The sequence below is a fragment of the Acipenser ruthenus genome, chromosome 7 (genome assembly GCF_902713425.1).
Source record: "Acipenser ruthenus chromosome 7, fAciRut3.2 maternal haplotype, whole genome shotgun sequence".
In the NCBI taxonomy this organism is placed as follows: Eukaryota; Metazoa; Chordata; class Actinopteri; order Acipenseriformes; family Acipenseridae; genus Acipenser; species Acipenser ruthenus.
The window spans coordinates 51,713,194-51,736,093 of record NC_081195.1 but is presented as its reverse complement, the minus strand read 5'-3'; the positions used below and the strand labels follow the sequence as shown (position 1 = coordinate 51,736,093).

The 22,900-nt window shown below is 37.4% G+C and overlaps 1 protein-coding gene and 2 long non-coding RNA genes across 3 annotated transcripts; 1 reads left to right on the top strand and 2 right to left on the bottom strand.

Moving 5' to 3' along the window:
• Positions 1-2,510: 2,510 nt before the first annotated feature.
• LOC117419761 (uncharacterized) lies at positions 2,511-5,251 on the bottom strand. Its single transcript, XR_004664042.2, has 4 exons — positions 5,086-5,251; positions 4,598-4,745; positions 4,005-4,084; positions 2,511-3,459 (listed from the first exon to the last, which is right to left on the bottom strand). It is a non-coding gene; the product is annotated as an uncharacterized LOC117419761 (long non-coding RNA).
• A 298-nt stretch (positions 5,252-5,549) lies between these two features.
• On the bottom strand, positions 5,550-11,210 carry LOC131737534 (uncharacterized). The gene is made up of 5 exons (XR_009329180.1): positions 10,917-11,210; positions 6,929-7,043; positions 6,241-6,477; positions 5,842-5,929; positions 5,550-5,685 (listed from the first exon to the last, which is right to left on the bottom strand). It is a non-coding gene; the product is annotated as an uncharacterized LOC131737534 (long non-coding RNA).
• Positions 11,211-13,077: 1,867 nt separating this feature from the next.
• LOC131737533 (TBC1 domain family member 2A-like) lies at positions 13,078-15,542 on the top strand. The gene has a single exon (XM_059027252.1). It carries the CDS (start codon positions 14,409-14,411, stop codon positions 14,880-14,882), a length of 474 nt encoding a protein of 157 aa, XP_058883235.1. The 5' UTR covers positions 13,078-14,408; the 3' UTR covers positions 14,883-15,542.
• Positions 15,543-22,900: the final 7,358 nt, after the last annotated feature.

The following is a 22,900-nucleotide window of genomic DNA, read 5'->3' as shown; positions in this document are numbered from 1 at the left end:
AGTATTTTCTGAGTTACTTATATTTATATAGCTAACTCAGAAAAATATGAGTTACCTTTCTTTGTAGTGGATTTTGTTTATCTTTTGTCAGGGGTTGCCAGACTTATTAATTACTATTTACATAAGATCTGAGGGTTAATTGTATAGTTTCGCTATTGGCTGGATAAGTAATAAATCTTATATTTTGCTTCTATCTGTTACTTGCCCTGGATTCCCTTTTTTTGTGCTGTGGCTGATTTCTGACTGAGTTGTTTTATCTTTTTTGTAAAGAGAGATTTTTAACTTCTGTTAATTCTTTGGAACAAAGTGTTTTAGCAATTCAGTTTAAGAAATCTGTTACAACTTTAAGTCTATGACATTATTATTTATTGATTTTATTTTGTTTTATTTCTTTGATCACCAACTGCCACCACAACACACTCGTTTTTTTATGCAGTACTCCTGACGAACTTCACCAATTGACCGCATCGTACCGGCTCTTAAGGTAACTTGTGTTGGAGCAGCAGGACAAGCTTGCCATCCCGCCCGCTGCTTTCCTGCATTAATGCTCACCAAAACACAACGCACCCAGGGGAGAGATACCATGGTAAATAGGTAACCTATTTACCATGGTATCCCTCCCCTGCGGCGGCTGGCTGCTCTTGATCTCCGTGAACGCACCCGCTGTCACATTGAAGCGCTTGAAAACACAGCACAACATTCCCTAATAACACTTGCAATGCATTATGACTTCAAAGGTATGACTTTAAGTCTATGACATTATTATTTATTGATTTTATTTTGTTTTATTTCTTTGATCACCAACTGCCACCACAACACACTCGTTTTTTTATGCAGTACTCCTGACGAACTTCACCAATTGACCGCATCGTACCGGCTCTTAAGGTAGCTTGTGTTGGAGCAGCAGGACAAGCTCGCCATCCCGCCCGCTGCTTTCCTGCATTATTGCTCACCAAAACCGTTCGCCGATACAAAAATAGGTAAATATGTAACCTATTTACCATGGTATCTCTCCCCTGGGTGCCTTGTGTTTTGCGCCGGCTGCTCTTGATCTCCGTGAACGCACCCGCTGTCTCCAAACCTTGCAGAGCAGCACATTGAAGCGCTTGAAAACACAGCACAACATTCCCTAATAACACTGGCAATGCATTATGACTTCAAAGGTATGACTTTAAGTCTATGACATTATTATTTATTGATTTTATTTTGTTTTATTTCTTTGATCACCAACTGCCACCACAACACACTCGTTTTTTTATGCAGTACTCCTGACGAACTTCACGCATCATACCGGCTCTTAAGCTAGCTTGTGTTGGAGCAGCAGGACAAGCTCGCCATCCCGCCCGCTGCTTTCCTGCATTAATGCTCACCAAAACACAACGCACCCAGGGGAGAGATACCATGGTAAATAGGTAACCTATTTACCATGGTATCCCTCCCCTGCGGCGGCTGCTCTTGATCTCCAGCTGCTCTTGATCTCCGTGAACGCACCCGCTGTCACATTGAAGCGCTTGAAAACACAGCACAACATTCCCTAATAACACTTGCAATGCATTATGACTTCAAAGGTATGACTTTAAGTCTATGACATTATTATTTATTGATTTTATTTTGTTTTATTTCTTTGATCACCAACTGCCACCACAACACACTCGTTTTTTTATGCAGTACTCCTGACGAACTTCACCAATTGACCGCATCGTACCGGCTCTTAAGGTAACTTGTGTTGGAGCAGCAGGACAAGCTCGCCATCCCGCCCGCTGCTTTCCTGCATTAATGCTCACCAAAACACAACGCACCCAGGGGAGAGATACCATGGTAAATAGGTAACCTATTTACCATGGTATTTACCTATTTACCATGGTATCCCTCCCCTGCGGCGGCTGCTCTTGATCTCCGGCTGCTCTTGATCTCCGTGAACGCACCCGCTGTCTCCAAACCTTGCAGAGCAGCACATTGAAGCGCTTGAAAACACAGCACAACATTCCCTAATAACACTTGCAATGCATTATGACTTCAAAGGTATGACTTTAAGTCTATGACATTATTATTTATTGATTTTATTTTGTTTTATTTCTTTGATCACCAACTGCCACGACAACACACTCGTTTTTTTTATGCAGTACACTCTTAGAAAAAAGGGTACAATATAGAACCCTAAAAGGTTCTGTCTGCTGGTATAGATTTGGAACCATTTTGAAGTGCTATATGGAACCTTTTAAAATGGTTCTTTGGAAGAACCCTGCATTAGAGGTTTAATAAAGTACCACCATGGTTATTATATTAATGGCATAATACAGAACCATATTGGTTCCTCTGAAGAACCTTCTATTGAGGTTTAATATAGAACCATAAGAGTTACACTATTGAACCTTACAATTAACATTCTATGGAGGGTTGTTTGGTTCATCTGAGAAAAAACAAATGTATACCTTTAAGAGCTCTTCACATCCTTTAGAATCCCCCAACCTCAGAAGTGTAAGTGCTTTGATAAATCACTCAATTCAGGATGCCAACAATTTATTTATTAAACATTTATATAACAATTTATTGTTTTTACAGGTTAAACCATTAGAGTAGTTTCAGTTTCAGGTTTAGTTATATACAGTTTTACACAGTTTTATTCAACCTGTGTGTTTTTAATAATTAAACCATATTATTTACACAGTGAAAAAAAGGGTCTCGCAGCAAACTGGAAAATAAATCTATGCATCCTACAGATTTTCCTGAAACTTACACAAAATGCATTTTCAAGAACATGTAATAGACCTTGAAAAAGCTGAGAAAATGTATATTGAAACTGATGAACGTGGGTTTCTTTTTTCTTATACATTTTTTGGTGGCACAAATTAGAAGAGCTACAGTACAGTATTTAGATCAGAGCTTATTATGAGTTTATGATATCTATAAATTAAGACTGAATGTTTATTAGTTTTTTGAGATCAAAACTTCTATTAAAAACAATTTACATTTGTTATAAACAATTAATTTTCTAATCAGCCATTTACATTTAAAATAAATACTTTTTTTGATATGTACAATTACATTTTTATATCAAACATTCTGTTTTTGTAATCAAATTAAATAGTTGACATAATAAATTCATTTAATTTCAGATTAAATTTAAAATGGCATTCCATCAGATCAATATAATTATTCCCCAAGTAAAAGTGCAGTTATTTGACTGTACATCTTTAACACTGGCAAAGGTACTTTGTCAGAGGTACTCAGCTTCATGAAGTACCTTTCCATGAAAGTCAGAACATTTTTTAGAGCTTTAGGATACTCAATGCCCAAGGAAAAATAAAGATAAAAAATACATTCAACAGCAAGGGTGATATCCATTCCTGGATAATCACTGAGTATCTCAATTCCATCAACACAAACAGAGATGTCATCTGCTGCCAATGGGCTTGTTGTTCCCTTGAAAACGATAGTTGGCGTAGGTGATGGTGGTACCTGTATAGATTTTAAAATAATAATTAATAACTTTATTCAACAATAAATTGTGTGAAATTGTACTTCAGCAGCATCTCACCATACCTACAAGCAGTGGCGGCTCGTGTGGTGGGGCTGCGGCTACTTTAAAGGGATTTCGTAATATTCCTCCCTTTAAAAACATTTTAACTGTCGGATCTCACTTAAAACAGCGAGGAACATCTTAAACTCCTGTTAATTGCCTACAAGTCTCCCTCATAATTCATTAAGTACACATTTATGGCAAGCCAAATTAAGAGATACCTTTAAATATTTAACAGATATCTTTAAATATTTCAAAATATCCTTAAATCAGTTGAATATATCTTAAAATATTTTGAAATAATTAGAGATATCTTAACATATTTTAAGATATCTCAAAATGGTTTACAGATACCAGGAATTAATTTGGAGATATCTCAAACTCATTTTGAGATATCTCTAAATGATAATTTGACTTTGTATTTAACATTGAAAACATCAATTCAGTTAAGCTACATTTAAAAAGTAGAGCTCAATTAACTTACTTGGTCAACAACAAACAACAGATTTTCCCTCTCTCGAAACAAAGTTGGCAACAGCAACAATGCAGCATTCATTCTCAGTCCTACAAATAGGGTATCAGATCATATACAAAGTATAAAGCAAACGGAAGAATGTTGAGCAACCCTGGTCTGAGAGGTACAGGATCTTTGGCTTTGCATTCCACCAGTGCTCTCAGTCACATTCATGAATTCATTATTTGCTAAACTGCACAGATAAAGAATAGTTTAAATGATTTAAAGGTACCTAAAAAAACACACACACGACTGTAGCTCTCCAGGACCAGGACTGACCACCACTGATACAAACGTTATTGTGGATTGGAGCAAAAAAATGTTAAGAACAGTATCAACAAAGTTTCTAAAAATCTGTTCATGCAGGTTTTTCGCATTGGTTTTTATGCCCCTGTGAGAGTTAAATACCAGCTATCTTCCCCATGAAATATTATGCTCTAAGTGTATGAAATGAAGTTGCATCATTTTCTGAAATGAAGTTGCATCATTTTCTGATCTTATAGATCCTATTCTGAGATAGGTCAAAACAATTTGATGTACAATAAATATTTCTTATACATTACCATTTTCCTGTGTCTTATCTGAGGACATCACAGTAGTTAGAAGATGCCCACTAGAAAGTCTGAAAATCGGATCTACCATTCTGGATAGGCCACTCATTAGGTTCCGTTCCAAGTTTACTCCAAAACGTAGTTCTAATTCGTGCAACAGCTAAAATACAGATGCTAAAGTTATTATTATATTTATTTATTTATCATATGCCTTTATCCAAGGCGATATACACAGCTGTAAAAAAGAGTTGAATACTTACAAATAATGTAGTTGTTAAAAAAATCAATAAATAAAACAAAATCAAACTAAACTGAATGCTAGCAGAAAGAAGTTGCATGGGAAAAACCAGGAGCAGTGGAGTTTTGTAAAAGCTGGAGCAGGTGGATTGCTGATGCAGAAAGGCCACCTAAGAGGACTAATTAAAGTGATTATACATGCTTATAACTAAAAATATTAATTTCTGATCAATCACCATAGTAGAATAAAAACTAGTACCTACCAGTTTAGGATGCTTTAGGAATGGAAACAGACCAAGGACTTCTTCAGTGGACTTCTTCTCCATCATTCTTTCCCGAGTGTGTACAGTTCTATTCATGCTGTCACATATGGCTTCAATGTTCGGCCTCAATTTCGTTATTTCTTTTCTTATGGAGTCCAAGTGTTTGGCAATACTATGCTCGTCTTCTCCTGGGAACCCCTCACTTTGCAGCTGCAATATGTATCATAACGTTAAGTAATTCAATACTTATGATCAGGCATTTACTGCATGTATTCTCTGTGCTTTTCTTTACTCTGGAAAAATGCTAAAGATCAAGTACTCTCCATGAAAGCCAATTAGCTAATAAACTACACAATCGCATGTATGTACATATATAAAGTATGTAATTCTATTTCAATCTATTTCTGTCAATGCAGATCCAAGAGTTAGGCTTACAGATTCTCTTCTCTTTTTCATGAGCGGTTGCTGTTGCTCTGGTGCACGCTTCCTTCCTCGACCCACAGCACCAAACTTTTTTTTCATGTCTTCTACAGTCTCCACTGAAATAAGTGTCTTTCTCTCTTTTTTGAATTTATTTCTCAGTATTTCAAGTAGAGTAGCCTGAAACAATGATAGAAAGTTAAACCTATGTCCATTATCTGGCTATAAAAAATACATATCAACTAGTAAAAATATATTTAACGTTGCATAATTTTGACAAATTAATGTTTATTCGACTATTTCTTTTATGAATATAACTACCAAATGTATACTCACATATCCAGTTTGGCTGTCATCCCTTAGAAATCTGTACTTACAGCACAAAGTACTTAGCACAGTACTGTACATTATGTGGTCTGGATACCTAAATATACAGATTAGAAAATAATATAGGCATATGAATTGTAAGTGAATTGTAAAATATATATTTGAGAAATAATGTCATGAAATACAGTTGCATTTTACAATTGCTTTAATTTACAAAAAAACATGCTGAAAAGCATAATCAAAATGAATTTAATAAAACTTTTTCTCTTGAATAAAATATTGCTGTTATGATAGATTTAAAAAAAATAGTAATCCTTTTAAAAATGAATATGCTATTTTATGTTATGTAATTATTCTAAAATTGGTTGCCTATGTATCTAAAACAAACACCGAAATCTCAGTTCTTACAGCGTATATTTGCTGAGGTCATCAAACAGAGTCTGTATTAGAGCTGCACGAAGGGCAGATTTGTCTTTTGATTTGAAACCAATGTCCTTTCTATCAAGGGCCATCTGTACAACTGGAGGAAATATAGGCAATGTATAACATGCGGTCCAAACATGAACACTTGTTGAGGTTTGTGGCACTTCTCTGCATTCTACTGGTAGCACCTTCTCTGAAACAATATGCTCATTTGCTTTTGTTCTATGAAAATACAAAAAACAACAAAAAAAAACAATATTTCATAATTTTAATCACCTGAAAATATCTAAAGACTTGATATTTAAACAGAGCCTTATAATATAACAGCCATATTAATTTTCTACACAGAAGTTTAAAACCATACATTCCCAGTCCTCATTTTCAGGAATTAAACTAGTGAAAATACCTCTCTCTCTCTCTCTCTCTCTCTCTCTCTCTCTCTCTCTCTCTCTCTCTCTCTCTCTCTCTCTCTCTCTCTCTGTGTTTCCATAAAGAAATGTACTCCCATAATATACATCTTTCTTACAATACAACATTTCAATACAAAAAGCGTACTGGTAGTAGTAATTTATACTTTTCAAAGTGATTCCTGTATAGTATGTGGTATTTAAATGTAAATACTAAAACACAACAATAGACTAACATAATGTATAATATATTTGTCATTACATACCTTTTAAGGTTCTCGAGAGCCTTTAAAAATTTGACTTGGTCCTTCATAGTTCGGAAGATTTTTCCAATCATATGTTCTGTCAGACCTAAAAGAGTCTCACCATCTATTTCTTCACCTAATGAACAAAAAAACATAAAATTAATCAGAAAAATAAGCACCAATGTTAACCTGCCATTGTAATTAATATCACAGTTTTAAATGCAAGCAGTACCTTATACACAGTATGATGAGGTGCAATATATAAACATCCATCACTGTCTTCATAAGCATCGAGTGCATGGTAGTCAACTTCATTGCCAGGTGTTAATGTACACCACTCATGTAAAGCCTCTATTTTGAAGGCATGAAGGTGAGAATTAAATTCCAGAGCAAAATACAGTTTCCCACACAAAATCCATGTACACCTAAACTGAATGATATGCAAGATTTTGAAAAAAATGGGTAAATCCTCATGGACTACATCGACAATGAAGTAATCCTTGACTTCGTATTTCACGTGATCCACAGTTAGTTTCTTTACTTTCAGTATGGTTTCATCAGCTTCAAGTTCACTGGCTTGAATATTGCATTTTTCAAGAATAATGTCTTTCAAAGATGTAGATGATAGCTGAACAACACAAGACCCTTCTTGCTCATATGACTGATGCAAAGCATCTGCACAACAAAAATCCCAACACTGTCTTTGTTGATGTCTTTTTGCTAAAGTAAAGCAGATGTTCCGGAAGTTGCACACATTTCTTGCAAGCCGCTTAAAGTACTGGTGCTTTCCTTCAAAACGTAAGCACCAAAGTGATCGAAGTGGTCCAAATTCAGCTAGCAATCTGGGGTAGTGTACCAAGTAATGCAATTTTGGTATAAAATTACCAGGATACAGTCTATTAAATTCACTGAGAATAAAATCTGCAAATGTGAAAGTGACGACTTTTTCACAACAGGAGACATTACAAAGTCTACTATTTCACGAAACAGAAGGTAGTGCTGCCAGTGTTCATCTTCTGTTGGGACAAAATGGCCAATTAGAAATGGAAGAAATTTAAACATGCACCATTTTTGAATGGCAGTGCCAGGAAAAGTACCAGCATTTAAATGCTTTAATGACAATTTAACTGCCTTTCCTTTCTTGTCATTTTGTCCAAAGGAAAATAAATCAAGTTCAGTGTTAATGTTTTGAACAGAAACAATTTGTCTTGAATGCAACGTGAGCAAAAGTTGTCGTAAAAGTAATGGAATAACTCCTTCAAGGATATCATGCATAACATCTGGAGGGAAAGAAGTTGTAGTGTCAAAATACGGTAGCTGTTCAAACGTACATTCAGCAACAACTCCATACTGGCAACTTCTGCATTAACCTCCCGTGAATGCAAATGTGATCTGTGAGCATCAGATGCTCGAATTATCAAATCATCCTCAGAGTACTTGTCTGAAATCTCTTCATGCAATATCATGCAAAATCTGCATATACGCCCACAGTTAAATGAACGTTTAAATCCTGCCAAAGCATGAGATGAAAGGTTGTCCCCTGATATAGTTACTACAGCTCCACAAAAATGTCTAGTTTCACCATTTACTGTTACTTGAATACCATCTGTGAACAACACTTTTAGGTCATTTATTAAAGGTTATAGTATGTCACTATAACTGTATTTTGTCTGCAAAAGTTTGTATTTTACTAGAACACACAAATAAATGTGACTTAGTTGTGATCTGTATTTCACAGATGCATTTCCTAAAGTAAAATAGAAAGCACAAACTTTATGAATTGTTTTTTTTGGAGCCCAAGGGGTTAACAACCTCAAATTCATCTGTATATAGGTGAATCCTAAGAAAGTGAGAATTTCGGGGAAATTGTTTCTGAAAAATGTCACTGTCACAGAAGTCACATAAGTAATCGCCAGGTTTTGATTCAGTTTCTCTGTTTACACATTCCCAGATGTCTTCCTGTTTAAGAAGGTCCAAGATCGGTACATAATAAAAGGAAAATGTGATACAGGTTCAACAAGTCCCAGAGTTTCTTTGCAAAACTCAACCAATTTATAGTCTGTGGCAACAAAGTCTACTGCTTTGTTCAGGACATTTTCTTCAGCTAATAGTTTGCTAAGCTGTTCATAACCTGGCGTGGAGCAACCTCCACACCTCACCCTCTCTTAACTGGAGTCCCCCAAGGGTCAGTCTTGGGTCCTCTCCTGTTCTCTCTCTACACCCGCTCCCTGGGCCCCCTCATCGCATCCTATGGTTTCTCATACCATTTCTATGCTGATGATGCTCAGATTTTCCTCTCCTTCCCCACCTCTGACTCCACCATCTCCTCCCGTATCTCTACCTGTCTGTCTGCTATTTCCTCCTGGATGCACTCGCATCACCTCAAACTCAACCTCTCTAAATCTGACCTCCTTTTCTTTCCCTCCTCCTCCCCCCTCCTCTGATCTCTCTATCTCTGTTCCTCTGGAATCTACCACACTCTCTCCCTCTTCCTCAGCTAAGAACCTTGGAGTCACCCTGGACCCCTGCCTCTCTTATTCCCAGCACATCTCCACTCTGGCACGCACTTGCCGATTCTTCCTGAGCAACATCCGAAGAATCCGACCCTTCCTCACAAACTATGCTACCCAGCTCCTGGTCCAGGCCCTGGTACTCTCCCGCCTAGACTACTGCAACTCCCTCCTGGCTGGCCTCCCTGGGTCCGCCACCCGTCCGCTCCAGCTCATCCAGAACTCTGCTGCCCGCCTGGTGTTCTCTCTGCCTCGCTTCGCCCACGCTACTCCACTACTCCGCTCGCTCCACTGGCTCCCGATCACCGCTCGCATCCAGTTCAAGACTCTTGTACTAGCCTACAGATGCCTTGATCAGACTGCACCCAGCTACCTCCAGACCCTCATCTCTCCCTACACCCCCACTCGACCTCTCCGCTCCGCCTGCACTAGAAGACTGGCTCTACCTCCGCTACGCTCCCCTGCCTCCCGAGCCCGCTCCTTCTCCACCCTTACTCTGCAGTCGTGGAACGACCTTCCTACAGATGTCAGGACTGCCCAGTCCCTGACCACATTTCGGCGCCTCCTTAAGACTCACCTCTTCAAACAGCACCTGTAGAACTCCTCTGTTGTATCCTGGGACACTATCACCCTTCATTTAAATATGCTTTATTTTGCTCTTATCTGCCCCCTATTTTACTGCATTTAATCCTGTACCTCAGAATATTGTAATCTGCCAAGTGTTTAATCTGTAGTATTTTGTACTTAATCATATCCTGATGTAACTATCACTATTTAATCATATCCTGATGTAACTTTCACTATTATCTGCTGTATTATTGAATTGTGGTTTGTCACACTTGAAAAAATTATTGTATTTCTTGTTCTTATTGTATGACTTGTATTGTAACACTTTAATGTATTTGTATTTGCTTGCGATTGTAAGTCGCCCTGGATAAGGGCGTCTGCTAAGAAATAAATAATAATAATAATAATAATAATTCTCTTCAACACTGAAGCCTGCTTCATTTAAACACTGTCTAATTAGTTGTGAATAATTTTCATGAAAATAATCTAGAATTAATTGTAAATTATGAACCAAGCTGTCCTGGAATACTTTAGGTAGTAAATGCTTTTCTTAGATTTTTAAAATAAATGTGGCAATATTTTTTGTTAGCTCAAACTGGAAGTCATGCACAGACACCTGACTGAAATTTTCACTACAGACAGAAAGCAAAGCAGTGTCAGAGTCTCTATTAATTTCTGGATCTGCATAATCATTGTTACAATCCAAGGATGTTGACTGCTGTCCTCTGATGTAATTTGTGTGATGTTTATAATAATGCTTTCTCAAAGAATTGACGGTTCCAAACTGTTTTCTGCAGTTTTCCACACTACATCTGATAGTGAAATGAGGAATGTGTTGGTGAGCAAGCTCTAAATGAGACAAATATTTTTTAACTGTGTACTTTATGACACTACAATAAATACATTTGTAGACTGGCATATCAATTTTGCACCTGTAAATGTTGCCGTGAAGTTGCCCAGACCTAAGCCAGAAATCCACTCCACTACATTTTCAACAGTTCATTCCTCCACAGCTGACTTTTCCATATTGTGCTACCAGGCATTCACCTTTGAATCTGAAAAAAATGACAAAACCGTTTACATGAGTATTATGTTGGAAAGATACATCTTATAAGTTTTCAATTAAAAGTTTTTTCAAATTTGGAAATACAGTTTTATTGTAAGCTTACATTCTGTGTTATTATTAACTATGATCATTATGCAGTTTAATGGCTTTTTTGAGACCGATATAACCGATTTTCTATGAGTTTTCAACTCTTAAGTCTAATAATAATACTGTAATTATTACTGCTGCTCTTCAGTTTGAGATTATATATATATATATATATATAACTGCTCATTGCTAATTGGTGTTGAACAAGGCTAGCCTACATACGACTCCTCCCCTTCAGTCGCTTCAAAATGTAAAACCCGGACTTAAAATATGTGAATTTTTTTTTTTTTTCTCAAAAAACATTAAAATGACAAATATGAAATAAATAATAAAAATAGGTTTAGAATTTACCCGCAACCACCACAGCGAGCCGTTAGCCTTTTTGAAAGTGAACGTTCTCCAGCTCTGAAACTGGAGCGGCCAGTGTGCTCGAGCGCTCCGAAATTCAACGGTTTAGGAACGGTTAGACTGCGCTCTGGCACAGATTGAGTTTACGAACGCATTTATATATATATATATATATATATATATATATATATATATAATATTTTTTAAAGAAACGGGCTAGTCCTAACTAATGAATGTCTTATATAATATATATATATATATATATATATATATATATATATATACATTACATCACTACCACAAATTAAGCCACACTCTACAGTACAGTATCTTAACGTTATTATTTTACAATATTACAAAGTAAATACAAGTAATGGGAAGCTATCGAAGATTGTTTCAGATTGTATGGGTGACAAATTAAACAGTGTAGCTTTAAAAATTCATCATTAAAAAGTATATTTTCCCCCTAAAAAACACAGTAATTTGTGTGTGCCTCACTGACTTTGTAACATAACAGAGGTTGAATCTTTAATCGTAGTCTACTTACAGTGAAGCCATTAAAGTTACAATATTAGATACAATATTTTTCTCTATGCATTCTTTTCTGTTGAGCACTCCTGACACCGTTGAAACGGCGAGTCTCAGGTCGCCTGCGGATACATAAATCCAATCATTGCGTCTGAACCTGGTGTGTAATCCCAAAGTAACTGCTCACTTTTAACACGATTTAAGACGTTAATTCACGTTTTAAGTAATACACTGTCCCCTTCAAACATGGAGAGATTCGGAAATAACATTCAAAACTATGCGCGAGTAAATACCATCCTAACTCCTAACATCCAAAAAAAAAAAAGATAAAAGAAAAAAAATAACAATTATATATATATATATATATATATAATTGCATGCCCCGCTAGCTACGATATGGAGTCTTTCCATCCACCTCCGGTTGCTTCATTCCGGAGGTGCATGCAATATATATATATATATATATATATATATATATATATATATATATAATTTTTTTTTTGCATACCCCGGTAGCTAAAAGCTTAGTTACGGCTCTGGGCAAAACCAAAGCCCATGGCCAGTATACAATATTTTTCTCTATGCATTCTTTTCTGTTGAGCACTCCTGACACCGTTGAAACGGTGAGTCTCAGGTCGCCTGCGGATACATAAATCCAATCATTGCGTCTGAACCTGGTGTGTAATCCCAAGGTAACTGCTCACTGTTGTAATTGTTTGCCACAAAGGTCAGTGGTGTCTGGGATTACGCAAGCACGGAAGACGTGACATTGCTAAAATTCCCAAAACACTATCAGCAAGGAACAAAGAAACAGATTTGTAATAAGGAAGACCCTTTAAATAACCCTCCCAAAGGAAATGCATATACAAAACCATCGTCAAAGAGGAGATAAAACAAGTCCATTGACCTAAACTGTCACCATAGCACGGGGAACAAGTTTAAACTGTCGTTGTGAAACATTGAGGAGCACAAAGTTCATACGAAGTTTCTAGTATTACGACAACACGAAGCTTCTAGTATTACGACAATGAAGAAGTCGTTTCTGTAAGTGAATGAGGTAAGAACCAAGAGAAGTGTTATTCATTTATAAGTGCTCTCTCAAGTTACGGGATTCAGAGGTTGTTTACTGAAGAAAAAAACGAAAGTTGAATATATTGAAGCTGCAGTTGATAGTAAATGTGTACTTGCAATGAAGAATGATCGTGGTTAAGACGTGAGCTGTTTTGTATTACTGTACATGAAGGGTGTGTGTTCTTGTTAGGAGTATGTATCGTAATTGCACAAGTGGAACTGTACTGTGTCTTGTAATTAGTGAAACTAAAACATTATTCCCAACACTCTGATACGTCTAACCATGGTCAGTTTACCAAATAAGTCTAGGAAATGCCAATTGTTTTCACAATATTTCAGTTTTAGATCCCAAATTCATTTTCTGAAGGAGTCTAATAATAGCTGGGATCAAAGCCCACTCCAGTAAAGTATTAGGGCAAGGGCGTTTATGCTGAAGTATCCAATGCGTACAGTTCACATTGTCAGGCAGCTTTAAACCCTTTTTTTGATAACAGGACAGTAGCCTGCTACACATTAATACGCTTTGTTCCTTGTCATTGGGCTTTGGTGTTTTTTCCTTATGGAGGCCACCTTCAGTCTTAACTACATCAGAACACTCCAATTGTCTATTGCTGATTCAAGATTTGGTTTATTTATTTAATAAAATGAACTGTGCTACTGCAGCATTTTACTCCAGTATTTTGCTGTAAACACTATACTTTAAAGTGGTAATTTTTATTATACAACAGTAAACTGTAGTGGCCATACTTAGTACTGTAGTCTACTATAACATCCTTGAATAGTGCATACTTCAGTGGTTATAGAAATTTTCAGAATTTACTATAGCATACTTTCAAGGAGGTGTAATTGCCAGTAGTATTTACTACAGTGCCTGTATGTTATACAGTATTAAAAAAAGCATTTACAGCAAATTTACTCATTAACAATAGAATCCTGTATTAAAATATGTGTTTTAAAAAAGTTGCAATAATTTAAAGTTGTGTGAAGTTTAGATTTTATTTTTCATAGAACATAATCCTGAATAAGGGACACTGCAATCACCACAGAGAGCATAGGGAAACTAGTACCTCTTCTGCAGACCTTCATAGCTGATAGCTTCTTTTTTTTGTACTAATTGTTACTCACATGGGACTGTAAGGATGTAACATTTTATTTACAAATTCGTCCCTCGCTGAAGCTGGTGTTTGTGAAAGTTTAACTAACTGACAAGGGGCAGGGAAAAGCTAATAAAGGGAATGAAAATTGATTATACCATACTACACCTCTTTTTAATAGCCAAAGACAAACCAGTTAACATCTTTTCTTTGAAATCTGGTGAGGACACATGGTGAGGACTGTTAAGATGGAGCAGGACTGTCAAGTCGGAAAACCCATGCCTGCAGCTGATCCCAATCTGTCAAGCCCAGACAATCATCATGACCTCACTGCCAGTGCAAGAGAGGAAGTGGAAAGCACCAAGGAGAACGAGGGTGATTCCACACACATGGACCAGAGCAATGCCCAAGAGAAGCCAGTCATGAAAACTAAGATGGAACCCTCCTCCACAAAACTGTGTGGGTACCTGAACAAACTGGGGGGGCCCTTGAAGGCCTGGAAAGCCCGCTGGTTTGTTTTCGAAGAGAAGAAGTGCCAGCTGTACTACTACAGAACGTCACAGGATGTCAATCCCTTGGGAAGCATTGACCTGGCTAACGCTACCTTTGTCTATCCAGCTCAAGCTCAGGAAGGGACCTTTCAAATTCAAATCCCAGGATGGGTTGTTGTGGTGAAGGTATGTCTTTTTAAAATTAAAGCATAGGAAATCCCCTAATCTGTGAAGGTACGTGAAGCAGTAACAAGCCAGCCAATAAAACTTAATCATATACATCTTGCACTTCCATTCGTTGAGTAGAACACACAAGTGCAGTTCTGAGTTGAAACAAACACAAGTTACAGCAAACATGTATTTTCATTAACAAAAAAAAAAAAAACACTATTTGTGCCTATACTGATGTCTTAATTAAGTTATTTTGTTAGATACAACCGCTTTGGTTGAGGATACACTAATCAGTTTGGACATCCACTTACTGTCATTTTTTTTTCAAATAACCTTAAAAAACAATGTATCATTTTAAGAAAGTGCCCTTGTGCAATACCAAGGGTTCCCTTATAAATTTAACCACAGTAAATTTAATGCAGGAATTTAGCATTTTTCCCATGGTTCTACAATGCATTTACTGTAGTTTACCATGGTATATTAATGTTCTTTACCATACCTCTGTGTTCCAGGGATGGAAATAAGACTTCCATTGCATAGCAGTTTGATCCATTCCTGGTTTTACTTTGAGTTTAATATGACACATCGGAACTTGTTACTTATACACTGTGGCTAATCAGGCTAATTTTAACTGCAATGCAATAGGGGTTTGAATGTCTGTCATTTGGTGCAGGGTGTAAAATTAGCTTTTGAGCACTGGGAACCTGAACGTTTTATATATATATATATATATATATATATATATATATATATATATATATATATACAGACGTGCTCAAATTTGTTGGTACCCTTACAGCTCTTTGAAATAATGCTTCATTCCTCCTGAAAAGTGATGAAATTAAAAGCTATTTTATCATGTATACTTGCATGCCTTTGGTATGTCATAGAATAAAGCAAAGAAGTTGTGAAAAGAGATGAATTATTGCTTATTCTACAAAGATATTCTAAAATGGCCTGGTCACATTTGTTGGTACCCCTTAGAAAAGATAATAAATAATTGGATAATAGTGATATTTCAAACTAATTAGTTTCTTTAATTAGTATCACACATGTCTCCAATCTTGTAATCAGTCATTCAGCCTATTTAAATGGAGAAAAGTAGTCACTGTGCTGTTTGGTATCATTGTGTGCACCACACTGAACATGGACCAGAGAAAGCAAAGGAGAGAGTTGCCTGAGGAGATTCAGAAAGAAAATAATAGACAAGCATGGTAAAGGTAAAGGCTACAAGACCATCTCCAAGCAGCTTGATGTTCCTGTGACAACAGTTGCAAATATTATTAAGAAGTTTAAGGTCCATGGAACTGTTGCCAACCTCCCTGGGCGCGGCCGCAAGAGGAAAATCGACCCCAGATTGAACAGAAGGATAGTGCGAATGGTAGAAAAAGAACCAAGGATAACTGCCAAAGAGATACAAGCTGAACTCCAAGGTGAAGGTACGTCAGTTTGTGATCGCACCATCCGTCGCTTTTTGAGTGAAAGTGGGCTCCATGGAAGAACACCCAGGAGGACTCCACTTTTGAAAGAAAAACATAAAAAAGCCAGACTGGAATTTGCTAAAATGCATATTGACAAGCCACAATCCTTCTGGGAGAATGTCCTTTGGACAGATGAGTTAAAACTGGAGCTTTTTGGCAAGTCACATCAGCTCGATGTTCACAGACGAAAAAATGAAGCTTTCAAAGAAAAGAACACTGTACCTACAGTGAAACATGGAGGAGGCTCGGTTATGTTTTGGGGCTGCTTTGCTGCGCCTGGCACAGGGTGCCTTGAATCTGTGCAGGGCACAATGAAATCTCAAGACTATCAAGTCATTCTGGAGCGAAATGTACTGCCCAGTGTCAGAAAGCTCTGTCTCAGTCGCAGATCATGGGTCCTCCAACAGGATAATGACCCAAAACACACAACTAAAAGCACCCAAGAATGGATAAGAACAAAACATTGGACTATTCTGAAGTGGCCTTCTATGAGTCCTGATCTGAATCCTATCGAACATCAATGGAAAGAGCTGAAACTTGCAGTCTGGAGAAGGCACCCATCAAACCTGAGACAGCTGGAGCAGTTTGCTCAGGAAGAGTGGGCCAAACTACCTGTTAACAGGTGCAGAAGTCTCATTGAGAGCTACAGAAAACATTTGATTGCAGTGATTGCCTCTAAAGGTTGTGCAACAAAATATTAGGTTAGCGGTCCCATCATTTTTGTCCATGCCATTTTCATTTGTTTTATTATTTACAATATTATGTTGAATAAAAAATCAAAAGCAAAGTCTGATTTCTATGTGGAATAAACAATAGTGGATGCCAATTACTTTTGTCAGTTTCAAGTTATTTCAGAGAAAATTGTGCATTCTTCGTTTTTTGTGGAGGGGTACCAGCAAATTTGAGCACGTCTGTATATAAATGTAATTTACACACGCATACAATTCCATTAAATTAGCCATTGTATGGTCTCATGTTATGCTTTACCTAAAATAAATACATTCATCCTAAACTGGTATAGAAATGTATTCCCTGTATCTACTGGCATACATTTCATCAAATGGGCAGCAGTGTGGAGTAGTGGTTAGGGCTCTTGACTCTTGACCGGAGGGTTGTGGGTTCAATCCCCAGTGGGGGACACTGCTGTTGTACCCTTGAGCAAGGTACTTTACCTAGATTGCTTCAGTAAAAACCCAACTGTATAAATGGGTAATTGTATGTAAAAATAATGTGATATCTGTATAATGTGAAATAATGTATAATGTGATATCTTGTAACAATTGTAAGTCGCACTGGATAAGGGCGTCTGCTAAGAAATAAATAATAATAATAATAATAATAATAATCAAATGCTCTTGGTTGTGAACACAAAAATAAGCATTACAGTTCTAGTTTTGTTGTTCTCAGTCTTTAAAATGTATATTAACAATCTAACAGCTTGCAGCTAACATGCTTAACACTGTGCGTAATAATGATCTACGGATAAGCTTGATCAATTATGAAAGAGATTGTTGAATTAATTTGAAGCAGTAGCAATTTTATATATAATGTATGTTCCGTTCTAATATCCCAATATATAGTCACTTATAAGTTACGTTGCAGTACTCCACACCATTCTTCCCATGGCCTGAACTCAGAATAAACCAGCTAACAAGTTATAAATTGTTCATTGGCTATGAAAGAAGGGGTTCTTACTAACTTTTCACTTGTAATCTTACATGAGCATCATCCAGCCAGTTGTGCAAGAAAAGGCTCTGATTGTTGTATGATAATGTGGGAGAGGAATGTTTCCAAAGAAAAGACAAAAACTTAGTGTATGGTGTATTGAGGGTTTAGTAAGTTGAAGGTAAAAGATTAAACTTCAAAGTATATTGAATTTGGTATTTGACTGCATTGTGACCACTTTAAAATCCACAGCCTTCCTTTATAGTTTGAGTTAAGCGAACAGAGCAAGGCTATCATTTTAATCTTTTTTTTTTCTTATAAAGCTATAAAATAGCAGCTCTGTAAGTGTTTGCTGTAAAAAGGTTGTCAGTATAACAAAGGGAATCCTTTTCAGATGCTGCTTTGATAATACACAATAGCATCCCCCAAGCAGGTTTCCCTACATCTAAAATTTGTGCAATGATAAAAATGGATTACTGTGAAGGAATGGTTTGCAGTGTGCAGGTGTAGTGATGATGCAGTGCTCCAGAACAAACACACACAAGACAGTTCACAATTAACAGCTCTTTATTTTCAGCTGGGTTGCGTGCCAACAACACTTTAAATAATAAGCATGGGCTCTACCCATCAATGTGTATTGCGCCATGCAAAAGGAGGGTTACAGTCCCGAAATAATAAAAACACTTTTTAAACACACAATACACAGACACAGACATGTCTCCTGACAGTGGGTGCTCTAGTGCAAGTGAATGGTGAAAGACAAACACAGAGGTAACAGTAGGTCAGTGTAGTCCGGGGTTTGGTGCTGGCGTGCAGCGACAGCTCCCGGTTCATGTTAGCCGTCTAGCCAAACAAACAATGACAGTTAGCTGACAAACAAACAAAACACAAAACACTCGCAGTACTTTTAATTCTCCTGTGCATACAGTCCTTATAGTTTAACCATCAAAACTAAGGAACAGATCACTGGGGCCACTTCCCCTTAAAACCCTCCGTCATGCCCTCTTTCGGTGGCGCAGCCAATCACGTCTCCTCCAATCCGTGACTGACACATCACCTACCGCATTAAGGCGCTGACTTCAGGTATCGTGGCCCCACCCCCTTCCTGAATGTCTGGCTTCCGACTGACCCTGGAATGAACTGCAAAAACATCCATTCTGGGGCACTCTGTTCTGGTTATACAGCGCCCTCAGAGATTGAGAGGGAGATTGTTGACGAGGATTCATTCATTCTTTGTCACAATTACTAACCATTTTTATTAGTGGAGCTTGCGAAGCAAGAGTCCCCACATTAAATCTTCAACGTACTTCTTCTTCTTATTATTCTTTGGATAATAGTCGTTCAAACTTTAAAACGTGTAGACCGGTCTGGAATAGTGTGCTTGTATACAACTTTTTGATATCTTTTATACTTTTTAAACTATTAAGCTTTTTATCCTTTTTTTGTCCATCTTCATTCACTTTAATGGGACTTTTTTCAACATTCTAAAGCTCCCCATTGTTTAAAACCCCCCAGACTTCCAACATTCTATTTACTGTAAACGATGTAACTTTTGACACAAATCAGCTACTTTGACCACTTTCCCAACAAGTAAGACAAAAAGTTAGAGCATATGGAATCTTCCTCTGCTTCTCTGCTATTCAAAACAGAAATAACTTTTACCAATCAAGAGATACATCTGTTTTAGTAACCGCATCAACTAAAATTCTCTAACTTTTTATAAACAACTGAAATTTTGACCACTTTCCCAACAAGCTAGACAAAAAGTTAGAGGGTATGACATCTTTCTCTACTTCTCTGCTATTCAAATTTGAAATCAAAACAGAAATAACTTTTACCAATCAAGAGATACATCTGTTTTAGTAACCGCATCAACTAAAATTCTCTAACTTTTTATAAACAACTGAAATTTTGACCACTTTCCCAACAAGCTAGACAAAAAGTTAGAGGGTATGACATCTTTCTCTACTTCTCTGCTATTCAAATTTGAAATCAAAACATAAATAACTTTTACCAATCAAGAGGTACACCTGTTTTAGTAAGTGCACCAACTAAAATTTTCTCTAACTTTTTATAAACTGCCATTTTGACCACTTTCCCAACATGTTAGACAACTACTTAGAGCAAATGAAATCTTCCTCTACTTCTCAGCTATTCAAATATGAAATCAAAACAGGAATGGCGTCTACCAATCAAGAGGTACAGCTGTTTTAGTAACCGCATCAACTTCTTTCAGTAGGCTACTTCCCACTGTTGAATTAACTGTCATAGAACTTTGAGAAATATCAAATTCTAGCACATTCTAAGCATGAGACAATTAATAAACAATGTGACTTTTGACACAAATCAGCTACTTTGACCACTTTCCCAATAAAGCAAGCCCCACAACTTGTAAAGTTACAATCTAGTTTGTTTTGTTTTTGTTTTACAGGCATTAAACAGCCAAGCCATGCTGTATTGGTTGCAGCAGCTGCAAATAAAACGGTGGCAGCACAATACCAGCCTGGTGAAAATACCTGCAGAGCCCTCCACTACCTCCACACAGCTCTGCCAGCTGCCTTCTGCACCTTGGGAAGGTAAGCTCACTGACAGCCCAGTTTTAATTCTAGCTCAAGTCGACCAAATTGTGTGTGGGGTGGGGTTCTTCAGTTTGTGATCTGATGGAGAAAAGGGTTCCAGGGTAGGTGTTGTGTGCATGCAAAACAAAAGAGCTGAACCGGAATAACCCAATTTAAATTATTTATTCTAAACGCTTACAAAGTGTTGCTATACTCTTGTAACCACCACATATTTTTTCATGTTTTGCCCTTTATTGTAATTATATCTAAGATATTTTCATGAGGTGTAATGTGAAGCAAGAAATGCAATGCTTTAATTAGGTGAGGTAACAAAAGTACCAGGACTTTGTTTATTGTGTCTGGTGTCAGATATCTTAATGAATTCAAACAATCAAAAATGATGATCATACAGGAGAATGTTGGTGCTGTGTGGTGGAAAGAACTCAAAATAACAAAAGGGTGATTTCAATTCTGCCCCATACCCATGCTGAGAATGTTCACAGTGAGACAGTCTCATTTCTGCCGATGACTCACCGGCTCTGTTGTGCTTGAAGCCTTGAAGCAGGCTTAGTTGCTGAGAACACAAACATGGTAACTAGACAGGGATTCACTTTGTGATGTTATCTTCTGCCTTGTTTCCATTTTTATAACAACAGCGTTGTGTGGAGGTGACTCTGGCTGTTCATCTGTCCATCTGTATGTCACCAGGGCCGTGTTAAGCCAATGGGCTACATGGGCTGAAGCCCAGGGCCCCGCCTCCTAGGGGGGCCCCCGCCGTCCCTGTAAAGCAGTGGTCCTCAAAGTGGTGCCCGCTGGCAAATTCAGTGCTGCTCGCTTATGCTGTGCTTGTACGTACTAGACTTTTTTTTTTTTTTTCCTGAAGGATCTCTGCGATACGATCATCCAACTGAATATCTGCATTTTCTCTGCGGTAGCCCAATCATAAATTAGCTGGGTGGGACATTAACTGTGTCTGTTTCAGTTGCAGGTACTGACAGTAAGTTTAACCAATAGGAGAGTCAAATATCTGCCAAGTTTACGCAGTTGTCCAATCATAATTAAGCAGAGGCCGTTCACGGTATTCTGCATGAAAATTGAAGGCGAGCGAGTAGCCAATGGGAAAGTGAAAGATCCGACAGCTGTCCAATCATTCGTGAGTAGAGGCGGGTTGTTAATATGCCGGGTAAACACTGAATTTGGCCGACTGTTATTGAGAAAAATAATACATTTCAGTATTTAGAATTGAATTTTCTCTATATATATTTTTTAATTTCACCAGACAAGGGAAACACCGTAGTGGATTTAGTTACAAATCCACTTTCTCTGAATAATTGTACTGGGAGATGAGCGATCTTTAAAACAGAGTAGTGTTGATTTGACAAATTGACACAAAGCGAGACGCTATCTATCCTCTTATTTTAGTTTATTCATGGTTATCTATGTAAACATGTTATTTAAAAATATTTGCATTGCGTATTTTATATGAATTATTTAAAAAATAAGCGCAGCACACACAATTCCTGCCTTATCACAGTAAACAAAGAATAACTCCGACTAAAACTCTCTATATAACGTTATACTATAAGAACCTGTGCAATAGTCAGCGTGCCCGCAAACAGCCAAGTAAGATCAATTTATGCCCGTGCCCAAATTACTTTGAGGCCCACTGCTGTAAAGTCAAACTGATAACGGTTGGCTAATAAAAAAGCACGTACTAAACTAAACAAATTGCCTATTTTTTAAAACATCTTGTGTCCTTTTGGCATGCCGTAGTTATTTGACGAAATAAAAAAATCTTATGCTAACTCAAATAAGAAAAGATGAGTAGCGGTGCGAAAAAAAGAAAAATCACTAAACTCAAACTAGCTAAATCCGAGGAGGTTATAAATAGTACCCCAAAACTCACTAAACTCTTTAAAAGTCAGTGTCAGAAGAATGAAAGTGAGGAAGAGCCACATGAGTCAGAGGAGCAAGCAGAGAGCAGCGAGTCGGTTAGCGCTGAGTGCACAGCCACTAGTACAGCAGAGGAGAAAAACGAGAGCCAGCCATTGAACTGCCAATTTAAGGCGAGAGAAACTGACGAAACAGATAATGCTATTGCTAGCTCTGATACGGCATGTTGGGGTCCGATAACTGAGGAGGTGAGGTCGCACTAGGTGAGCAAGTGTCCCTTATTTGCCAGTAAGACAGTAATTTTTCCGCCTCAGAGAGAATTTAATGAATTACTGAATTTAATGACTCAATCATTTAACTCTCATGTTCACTGAACATGACCTGCTTCGCCAACTGGACTTCACGGACATTAGTAAGGAATTCTTTTTTTAAGTTTTAAGGCAAGAAAGCATAAGATCTAGCA

Bases quoted from the DNA above. Each gene is read 5' to 3' on its own strand.
- LOC131737533 (XM_059027252.1), top strand. From the start codon at position 14,409: ATGGTGAGGACTGTTAAGATGGAGCAGGACTGTCAAGTCGGAAAACCC.